Source organism: Erpetoichthys calabaricus, chromosome 2 (assembly GCF_900747795.2).
Source record: "Erpetoichthys calabaricus chromosome 2, fErpCal1.3, whole genome shotgun sequence".
NCBI classification, from domain to species: domain Eukaryota; kingdom Metazoa; phylum Chordata; class Cladistia; order Polypteriformes; family Polypteridae; genus Erpetoichthys; species Erpetoichthys calabaricus.
The window spans coordinates 28367796-28379591 of record NC_041395.2 but is presented as its reverse complement, the minus strand read 5'-3'; the positions used below and the strand labels follow the sequence as shown (position 1 = coordinate 28379591).

Genomic DNA, 11796 nt, shown 5'->3' with positions numbered 1-11796 from the left:
ACACAGCTGATGCTGCCGCCTAACACATTGGGGGTGTATACAGCTCTGAGAGGTGATCTCCCCCATCCTCCTATTTTGTTATCCCATCCGTGTAAGAAAATACCAGCCATCCCAGTTGGGACGTCCATTATATGGGCCTTCCGGTTAAGGACCGAACCCTCCACACCTGTCAGGAAGCTGGTCCATCCCTGCCTTCCCTTACATAACAAGCACATGAACTGCATTTGTTAGGACAGTTTTCAATATAGGTGGGTGTTACACTAAACAACGGTGTAGGGTTTAATGCTTAAAGCTGACTTGCCATCTGATCCTTAGCAAGTCCAAATGGAAAAGGAATAGACGTGAATAACCGGGCCACAGGCCTACAGTTGTACACCAGCCTAGAGTGATGCTCACTGTTGAAAGGCGTTATGTAAGATCTAACATTTAGTACCCCAAACTGCGCTGCTTTGGGACCTCTGACCAAGTCCCGTAACCTAAATGAGTGGACTGTAGAGCTGAACCTGTAAAATTACTTGGGACGATGTTCATTATCAAAGATGCTCAAAACAGTAAAGATCTGAGATTCAATAATCAAATGTGAGTGATTCATTTAACCTGCCAGCGCTCCACTGTAAAAGAAATAGCTGTAAATAATTGGACTATATACACATTTAGGGTACAGTCGTGGCCAAAAGTTTTGAGAATGACACAAATGTTGGTTTTCACAAAGTTTACTGCTGCAGTGTTTTTAGATCTTTTTCTCAGATGTTTCTATGGTATACTGAAGTAGAATTACAAGCATTTCATAAGTTTCAAAGGCTTTTATTGACAATTACATTAAGTTTATACAAAGAGTCAATATCTGCAGTGTTGGCCCTGGCAGGCTGTCAATCAACTTCTGGGCTAAATCCTGACTGACGCCCATTCAAACGACACTTACATTTGTTTTTTACATCTTCTTGCCTCCTCCAATCTCGCTCCAGTTTCTCAGACACGTCAAATTTTGTTGTGGCAGCACAGTTAAAAGTTTCTTTCGCCACTTCAACAACGTTTAATTTAAAACCAGCTTCATATTTTCTTCTGATCAAACGCTCCATCGTAGATAAGGGATGCTCTTATGATAAAAGAGTGTGAGGGTGTGAAATACAAAAAACACACAACAGTGCAAACGTTGCTTCAGAATATTTCAGGTATTACCGTGTGGTCATGTAGGCACAATACACAGAAAAAAGAGGCCGTGTGCTCCATGTTACACTCTCAGGTGGGCGTTGGACCCATAGCAGAAGTTTTCCGAATTCGACATATATGACCAACATTATTAAATACCTGAAATTATACAGTAAAATGAAGCCCCGACTTATCCACGGGAGAACTTAAACGCGAGTATATACAGTAATTGAAGCACCACCAGAACGTCACAGAGCTGCCTGAATGGCACCTTGGAAGCAGTCCACACATGCGGTTCATGCTGTACCCATCACTTTGCATCATGGGAGTAAAAGCAGAACTGCAGCTCGTCAGACAGGATGGCACACATCCAAACATCACCAGTCCACTGTCTGTGGCCTCTTCCGCGATACTCTGCTCCCGATATCCATGGCATGCTGTTCCCTTCTGAGTGCTCATTCGGAAAAGGCTTGCTGTGGACCAACCTTGACTGACTGCAGCAGTTCTTGCCTGGTGGCAGAGCGGTTTTGCTGACACAATTCATGGCATCAGGTGACAGTCCCTAAATATGAGTCCCCACTTTCAGCCGCAGTTCTAGCAATGGTTAACAGTTGACTGTGGTGTACACCACTGCTGTAAGTTCTGTAGGACAGCACACTTTGACACAGCAGCAAAGTCATCCACTTTCTGTTTCCCGTGCCCTTTGGCACAGCCGAACGCAATACCCCCTTTTTGTTAATCATTCACATCTGTCGTGCAACCCATTTGTCAAAGACCGAATTAAACACATCTGGCACACTAGTACCTCTTGTCACTCTATGAACCTCGCAGTACAAGACAACTATTTGTGGGACCGTATTCTTACCGGGGTGCCCTCTGGTAGTGGGGTCTAAACTAGGTATCACATCTTACATGGGCTGTGACTTATTTTGTATCCAGTGATCTAATTATAAACCTGTTGTGAACCTAGGAGTCCTAAAGTACATTGATCCCAATACGTTGCAATAGCATTTCCAAAACTGGCCACTAGAGGGGGATACAACTGTCAAACCCTAGTAATATGGGCACACTCTGAATCTTTATAAATGACTAGCTGTGTAAGCCCATGCTGTAAAAACCCTGGGGTCCTAGAAACTATTGAAATTGTCAGAAAAAAATTGAAATGTAGAGATGTCCGGTAATTGAAAGGAACTCCTCTGGGCGTCTCTCTCCTAGGAGGATTCATTTTGCCGACACGTTCACCTCACTTGTGTCTTAGTGGCAGGAGGAAAAGTCAAAAGGATACCGTTTTGTCGATGTTAGCGGCTAAGCGACTTTGTCTTTCTTCTGAGGTTTCGTTTTGCTGACGTGCTGGCCTCACTTGTGTTATTAGCGGCTACGTGAGTTTCTGTTTCCTCAGAGGTGGAGCCCTTACCCCGACTCCACGGCAAATTAAAAAATCGTCAAAAAATCGAGAAATCCAATTAATCAAAAAAAATAAGCTCAAGCACACTTGCCAACTCCATGTCATGGAATGAACCACCAGGGACCATTGGGAAACCCTCCGGATTTATGGGGCAGGTCCTGGCAGTGATTGGCAGGTGGCCCCGCCTCTTGGGGGAACACCCACAAAACACCCAGAACACAAACAAGGCATAGTAAACAATACAGATTATAAACAAAATAGACATTCATATGAATAAATGATTCAAAAATTAACTCAAAGGACATAAAACATGGATTTGAACCCCAGCCAAGGGGAGGAACTCCTGCTGAAATATAACAAAACCTAACATAATTCATATTTATTTATATGATGGACGGTGTTTCACAATTGGCCAATAATATTGCACTAAGTCATCAAATCCATTTGGTCCCTTGCAGCCCCTATTGTGTGAGAACTGATGGAGTCGAGACTGGATAATGTCATTTATGTGCAGTAGGGCACTCTGTGTCATGGCTGGTTCACACCAAGTCTTCATCGTAACGACTAGTGCAGGGCTTCTCAACCCACTTTTTCCCCATATAGGTTTCTTCAAGCCAGGGTGGGCCCCCTTTGGCATATCCAGCGTGATCGTTATTGTGGTGCCCCCTTTGCATGATCACTAGAGAGAGAAGGGGATCAACCGTGATCGTGATGGAGAAACACTGCACTAGTGCATTTACTTGTGACACTTGATGGCCACGACAGAAGTCGAGTATTCACTTGCAACGTACTGTACAAACAGTAAGAACACTTCTTAATTCCTGGCATCGCCCAAGCTAGCTGAACTCACCGACCCCTAAATTAAGCATGCTCTTTAATTCCCTTTTCACGCCTCGACTCCATCCCAGGTTGTAATTCTATTTCCTTCAACCCAGGAGGTGAATCATTTCATATGACAGTTTTGAAAAGTTATTTTTTACTTTCCAGACATAACATCCTAAATAAATGGACATCGAAATTATAAATGAACACAAGGCCAGCTGTGCACACAACGTCTTTTGGCCATTCACAGTCACTAATTGGATTAACTAGAAATGAGACAATGCAATAAAACTATAGAAAGTCCATTTGTATACTGAATTTATTTGTCATGTAATTCCTTCTGTGCTCTACCACGCTGCCGTTTACTTCCCAAAGTCCTTTCACTCTGATCATCAGTCATTCATCTCTAAGGGCTTAATTTATACTTCACGTTCAGAACGCGTACGCGCACGCATCATGGCTGCCACACATTCCCAGCGTTCATTTGACACATCCTCTGAGCAGGTCCTCAGAAATTAACGCGACACGTTGTGCGAGACGCAGTACCAGCAAAAATCAAAGTGAAAAAATGATGTGGCAGGCAGGCTCGTCCATTTTGACGAAATGTTATTTCAGCAACTCCAAATCTTACTCAGTAGTTTGTGTGGCCCCCATGTGCTTGTGTACATGCCTGACAACATCACGGGGGTGGGGGGCATGCTCCTAATGAGACGACGGATGGTGTCCTGGGGGATCTCCTCCCAGATCTGGACCAGGGCATCGCTGAGCTCCAGGACAGACTGAGGTGCAACCTGGCGGCATCGGATGGACCAAAACATAATGTCACACCCAGAGGTGTTCTATTGGATTGAGGTCAAGCGAGTGAGTATGGGGCCAGTCGATGGTATCGATTCCTTCTTCCGCCAGGAACTGTCTGCATACTCTCATCATATGAGGCCGGGCATTGTCGTGCACCAGGAGGAACCCAGGAGCCACTGCACCAGCACAGGGTCTGACAATGGGTCCAAGGATTTCATCCCAATACCTAATGGCAGTCAAGGTGCCACTGTCTAGTCTGTAGAGGTCTGTGCATTCCTCAATGGATGTGCCTCCCCAGACCATCACTGACCCACCACCAAACCAGTCATGCTGAACGATGTTACAGGCAGCATAACGTTCTCCACGGCTTCTCCAGACCCTTTCACGTCTGTCACATGTGCTCAGGGTGAACCTGCTCTTGAAAAGCACAGGGCGCCAGTGGTGGACCTGCCAATTCTGGTATTCTATGGCAAATGCCAATCGAGCTCCACGGAGCTGTGCAGCCAGCACAGGGCCCACTAGAGGACATCGGACCCTCAGGCCGCCCTCGTGAAGTCTGGTCAGAGACATTCACACCAGTGGCCTGCTGGAGGTCATTTTGTAGGCTCTGGCAGTGCTCATCTTGTTCCTCTTTGCCCAAAGGAAGAGATACCAGTCCTACTGATAGGTTAAGGACCTTCTACGAGGTGCCCTGTCCAGCTCTCCATGAGTAACTGCCTGTCTCCTGGAATCTCCTCCATGCCCTTGAGACTGTGCTGGGAGACACAGCAAACCTTCTGGCAATGCCACATATTAATGGAGAAGTTGGACTACCTGTGCCAGCTCTGTAGGGCCCAGGTATCGCCTCATGCTACCAGTAGTGACACTAACCGTAGCCAAATGCAAAACCAGTGAAAAAACAGATGAGGAGGGAAAAATGTTAGTGGCCTCCATCTGTTAAACCATTCATTCCTGTTTTGGGGGTCGTCTCATTGTTGCCCCTCTAGTGCACCAAAGCAGCTGAAACTGATTAACAAGCCCCTCTGCTACTTAACTGACCAGATCAATAGCCCAGAATTTACAGTGACTTGATGCTATACTTGGATTAAAAAGTGTTCCTTTAATTTTTTGAGCACTATATTATTTATTTATGGAGCTTATTCATTGCTCATCAGATGACTCTACATTCCCCTTAACAGATTATTCTTTGCCTCTTTTTTGTTTATAAATAAATTTGCACTTTCGGTCCCTTATCACTGTTGCTGTCTGCTCACTTGCCCAGGTCCATCTTTGATTTTGAACTACTAGATGTCCCACCAGGGGTGGTGCCCGTGGCTGCAGTCTTTGGGGCAACACAAGAACATGTCCATAAACATCTTAAAGCTTACTTTGGTAAGTTCACGGTTTCTTTTTTTAATAAAGTATATAAATGAAAATAAGTTTGGTTTGAGGTATATTTTTAATATTGGTATATTAAGCTTTCAGAATGATTCATCCAATGCTATTTATTCCACTCCAAACAAACAAAAGCATAATTTAACTCTGCCATAATGTAATAAAATCCAAGATGTCTGCTTTAGATTGTCTATGTACAGTGCTGACATGTTTATGTACAGATGTATCATAATAAAACATCAAATCCTATTATCTACTCAAGAAAAACTAAGCCATTATAAAAAAGCAATATTATATTTTACTTAAATAATGTAGATAACAATGATGATATAAGTCCGCACAAATGAACATTTCAACATGCCGAAGGTTGTGTGTGCGGTCGTGTCGGTTCAGATCCGTGTTTTTCTAATTGATGACCTTCTGGTCTCCACTCAGCGTTAGCCCACTAACTTAAAAAATGACAGGCGTGTAAAGTGAATGGCCCGCTTTCATCAAGCGTTTCCTGTATTGTTCACATTATTATAAACCGTCGACCTTCAACTATCAGTTCAACTATAGCCTGCAAACATTAGGTCAGTAGGAAATGAGAATGTGTGCTGGACCATCTCCACAAACATTTCACATATTTTTAAGGTTTTAGAAGCAGTCAACGTTCAAAACTGTACTCAGCATTAGCCTACCAACTTGGGCAAATAAAAAATGACAAAGCATATTGGGTTGAACTTTCATAAACGTTTCTTATATTCTTAAAATTGTTATAAAAAGTTGACCTTCAGATATCGACTTATTGATTGCCTGTAAACATTTGGTCATAAAAAATGGTCATAAGAACACATCTCTGCTTTCTCCTTGAAGTGACTCTTTAATCCGGTGTTAAATTCCCACCTGAGTTAATCCCACTTCTGACACCAATGTAGTGCTTCACAGTGCCTGCCGGTGCTGTTCCAATGGATTCATGTCATGACGGACAGCCAGGGCTCTTGCCTCGATGTGATGCCTTCATAATGGAAGGTCACGGGGATGGAACACATGCAGGCCATGTCCATCTCCCCTGGAACGTTACATGGCAACCCCCCTGAGTTGCAGCAGTACCTCGGACTCCCACAGGGCAACATGGAAATTAGAGTTTGGCACAGCCCTTTTGGATTCTGTGGGTGCTGCAGGAGCTCCAGAGCCCTACTACATTGGGCTTCGCCTCACCTGGAAGTATTTCCAAATCATGCCAATGGGCCACCAGGAATGCTCCCAGGTGTGGCATGAAAGGAGCCCACTGCCACTGCTCCTGGAGCCAGAGTCGGGAAGAGGTGGACAACGCTTGCTGGAGGAGGAGTGGAGGCAGATGAAGAACAAAAAGAGAAAGAAGAAAAGACAAAGTGCTTATTTGTGCTTGTGTAACTGTGCCGCATTAGTGGGAAACAATTTGGGAAGCATTTCCCACAGAAAAAATAAAAACATGTGCTGCTGAACTTGTGTCCTGTGTCGGTCTGTCTCAGGTTTGGGGAGCCGAGAGCCCCCTGAAGGCCACAATGTCCATTTTATGCTCTTTTAGTAGCTTTCTGAATTTCCATATGGGATTCATACAGTTTATCTATTCTAACGATATATCGCTTCTATCGACCTTCAGATATCAAATCATCGATAGTCTGCAAACATTAGGTCATAAGAAATGAGAAAGTTTGTTGGACCAAATGGCCTCTTTTCCACAAGCATTTTGGCTATTTTAGCATTTTAGAAGTAATCAACATTCAAATCTCTACTCAGTGTTCGGCAACCAACTTGGGTCAATGAGAAATATACAAGGCATGTTGGGTCAAATTTTCAAGCATTTCTTATTTTCATAACTTTATTTTAAAAAGTTGAGCCTCAGATATCGACTCAACGATAGTCTGCAAACATTAGGTCAGCAAGACATAAGAAAGTGTGTCGGTCCAAACAGCCTCTTCTCCATAAATGATTCGTATATCTTTAACATTCTATGTGTCATCACCCTTCAGATCTCTACTCAGCTCCTAACTTGGGTCAAGCAGAATTGACAAGACGTGAAAGGAGAACGTCCATCAAGTGTTCTCTCAATTTTTAACATTATTGTAAGCTGACTCAATAATATTTTCTTCACATTAAACCAATAGAAACGGAGACGCTCTGTTGTTCCTGTCAGAACATTTCTCAAGTTCTTCAACGGTTATGAACTGACCACAGCCCTCCATCGTGAGAAAGAACTTCAACTTTCTTGGGATTGTAATGCATTCCTGCTCATCCGATCAAGACACAAAATTTTACTATAGATTCAGAAATTTTTTCTTATTATTGTGTGCAATTATTTTTAATTGATATACAGTACACGTAGCGGGGGTTTAGGATATGTTTATTGCAATGATAACTCAAGCACACTGGCCCCTTTTATTGGCTAACTAAAAAGATTACAACATGCAAGCTTTCGAGGCAACTCAGACCCCTTCTTCAGACTTCCATATTTGATTACATCTTGCCTGGTTATATACTAATCTCAGAATATTAAAGGATCATTAAACGAGGTTGATTTATACTATTAAAGGTAATTCATTGGATTTTGATACTAATCAAGTGCAGAAGGCCATTCAAATTACCAAAGTTAGATACTGTATTGGTCAAATTTTAATTTTGTCATCTATGATGATTACATCTTGCCTGAAGAAGGAGCCTGAGTTGTCTCGAAAGCTTGCATATTGTAATCTTTTTAGTTAGCCAATAAAAGGTGTCATTTTGCTTGACTTCTTATTACATCTCTAACAGCTAACACGGTGCAACACCCTACTACTACTGACATGTTTATTGTAAATGTCTCAACATCCAGCTTGTGCAGTTGCCATTCTGTAAAACTGATAAAAATACATCTCTGCCTTGAAATGTTTTCCTTGAAGTGACTCTTTCATTTGTTATTACGTTTCCTGCCTGAGTTAATCCCACTTCTGACACCAATGTAATGCTGCATGTTGTCTGCCAGTGCGGGTCCAATGGCTTTGTGCTCATTTTATGCTCTTTTAGTAGCTGTCTCAATTTCCCTTATGGGATTAAAATGTTTATCTGATCTAATAAGATATTGCTTCTGTCGACTTCTGTAGCAAAGACACACTTGTTAGCTCAGACTCTTCTCAATACCAATCGCTGATTCACGATTTCTGCATTGGGCAGTGCCAGGCACAGTGGTTACAACTGCTGTCTCCTGGCTCTGGCATCCTGGGGGTCTGAATGGATGTCTCTCTGGCCACTCAGGTTTTCCTGTTACATTCCATTGGGAGTAATGGAGGGTCCATAATATTAGCATGTACATTATACATGAGTGTAGATGTTTGTGTGCTGTGATGTACCAAAATGGCATCTCATCCAGGAACGGTTCCCCTAAATTATAAATAAAGAGAAGGCATGGATGGTTTCCACATTTCCCTCCTCTAAATCCCAAACAGACTACACTTGATTTAGGTTTTGCTTGTTTTTTGTTTTTTTTAGAAAACATGTCCATTTAAATCACAGATAATCAAAGGTTTTACTCTATTTTGTGGTGGCTACTATAACTCACTATTGCTAGAATCCTTTATTTCATTTACAGGGTGAATTTTGCCAACAGCAGGTCAGAGTACATGTGTCTTTGGTAATTCCCATTCCTACAGTTCTCAGTGTTTTTGTGGAATTGTAGAAGTTATTGTTCCAGTTCTCGTTTCTATTGCACCAGATCACCTCAGCTCTGCTTCCTTGATAGACCAGTGCATAGCAGCTTTGGCTCGTTTGATTTCTTCGTTTATCCTGGCCTTGACGTTAGTCGTCGATGTACTTCAGATCTGTTTGTTCCAAATCCATTATCTGCTCATTCGCATTTGCTTCTTCTGCTCGGGCTCTATAAGGGAGACCTAAAGGAAACAAAATGAAATTTTGGTAAAAGGCACTTAAAGCCAATTAATGGAGTCAGACCTATGTTTGTCGTAGTAAATAGTAATTTGCCACATAAAATTTGCATCCTAAAGTGAAACATTTTTTTATAAGCTTTACAAAAATGGAGTGGTGGTTGTGAGGCTAAGGATCTGCGCCGATATCTGGAAGGTTGTTGCTTCAAATCCAGTTACTGCCGGAAAGGATTAAACGCCATTGTGCCCAGGGCTGGCACCACCGTTAAGGTGAATTGGGCATTCAGCTTGGGTGCAGATCATAATGTGGGGGGACCTAACCGCATGGGTTAGCTACCAAACAGTCAGTTGGCACACTAATAAGTTGGCCTAGGGTGCACTGGCACTGGCACTAATTGGGCCCTTAGCCTGAAAATTACTCCAGGAGTGCTGAACAATGAATGAGCCTGCACTCTGGCCCCCAAAAGGTCATGTGAAACGACAATTTCCCCTCAGGGATTAATAAAGTATCTATCTATCTATCTATCTATCTATCTATCTATCTATCTATCTATCTATCTATCTATCTATCTATCTATCTATCTATCTATACTTGCGTTTAAGTTCTCCCGCAGATAAACCAGGGCTTGACTTTACCATATAATTTCTGGTAATTTATCATGTCAGTTGTATAAGTCAAATGCAGAAAACTCACACTATTGGTCCAAGAGATTATGATCTCCTAACGCCCACCTGAGAGAGTAACCACGGAGCACACTTCCTCTTTTTTTGTGTATTGTGCCTACCTGACCACACGGTGATGCCCAAACTATTCTTTGTATGTGTGTGTGGCAATGCCCTGTATCAGCGTGTGCTCCTAACCTCTCCATCTCTCTTTCTGTCTCTCTCTCTTTATTGTGACCACACGGTGATACCCGCACTATTCCGAAGCAACATTTGCACTGTTTAGTGTTTTTTGTATCTCACACCCTCATACACCTTTTATTGTAACAGCATCTCTTTTCTACGATGGATCGTTTGATCAGAAGAAAATATGAAGCTGGTTTGAAATTAAACGTCGTTGAAGTAGCGAAAGAAATTGGTAACTGCACTGCTGCAACAAAATTCGATGTGTTTGAGAAACTGGTGTGAGATTGGAGGAAGCAAGAAGATGTAAAAAATAAAGAAATTTAAGTGTCATATTTTTGAACAGGCGTATAAGTCGGGGTCTGATTTTAGGATCAATTTTTCGGGATTCAAGACCCAACTTATACATAAGTATATACGGTATATCAAAAAATAACAAAATCAAATACCTAACTTGTAACCCTTGTATTTTAATATGGAGGTGATGGAGCCGGGGTCCAAAAGCCTTAAACTTACTGAACACATACATTTTTCGAGCCATCGAGTTTTGAGCTGCATCTTGAGATGACGCGTATTGCAAAACAGCAGAACCATGTTGTTTTCAGAAAAAGAAAAGCAAAACATTATTTCTGAGATTCTGCCATTTTAAAAGGCTGTGTGCTTCACATCCCTGCTCATCGGCCACATTTGACCCCCCCCCCCCCCCCCCCCCCTTTGAAAAGTCGTCTCCAAGAACGGCCATCGCCATTATTGAATGTTAATGCCCAGATGTGAACTGCTGTCTAGAGAATAATCACAGAAAGAACATCACACTTATGATCACTCGCTACGTGTGGTAAGCTGAGTTGCTATGAATCACAGGTCTCTCATCACATTATGGGCTTGATTAGACATCAGTAAAACTGACTAATTATGAATAGTCACTCAAAAACACGGTCCTCCGTCTTTTTATTACCATATCCTATGCTCTGTGATCCTTTATATTGTTGGTTATTTGTTGTTTTAGTTTCATTTCCTTATCGATTATAATCTACGATTGTAACCTTATTAGTTATTACATCTCTTCTCTTGTAGCAATCAACTTTTGTTACCTGTCCTACTACACTTGCTGAACAAACAGGCCCAGGCCTAATGTTACTCGAATATGTTTACCTCTGTTGTAAATCACTTTGGCTAAAAACATCTGCCAAGCAAATAAATGGAAATGTAAAAAATGGAAATACAACAGTAACCAAAAAAAAAATCTGACGATTGGTTTGTGGTGCTTTGATGTGTTTCTTCACAGTTCGGCTCGATCGCACACTCCACCATTTTCACTCTCTCTGTATTTTTTTTAATGTGTCTGCACACAACACACCGCAGACTGGCACTCCGTAGGCCATGTAAAGTAACAACACAGACTGTAATAAGTGCAAAGTACATACCGTTTAGGGGAAAAACAATCCGATTTAATTGCATATTTCTCGATAAACCATTGTGTCTGTATGTGTATATATGCCAAAATTGCATATAAAAAATGTGATT

The 11796-nt window shown here is 42.1% G+C and overlaps 1 protein-coding gene across 1 annotated transcript in view; it reads right to left on the bottom strand.

Annotated features, from left to right (window-relative positions):
• Positions 1-8976: 8976 nt before the first annotated feature.
• The window catches only part of trpm5 (transient receptor potential cation channel, subfamily M, member 5), a 193679-nt gene continuing 190859 nt past the window's right edge, over positions 8977-11796 (bottom strand). Inside the window, exon 26 of the mRNA XM_051923602.1 lies at positions 8977-9432. Coding sequence (XP_051779562.1) covers positions 9341-9432 — 92 coding nt within the window. The 3' untranslated portion in view covers positions 8977-9340. The remainder of the gene's footprint in view (positions 9433-11796) is intronic.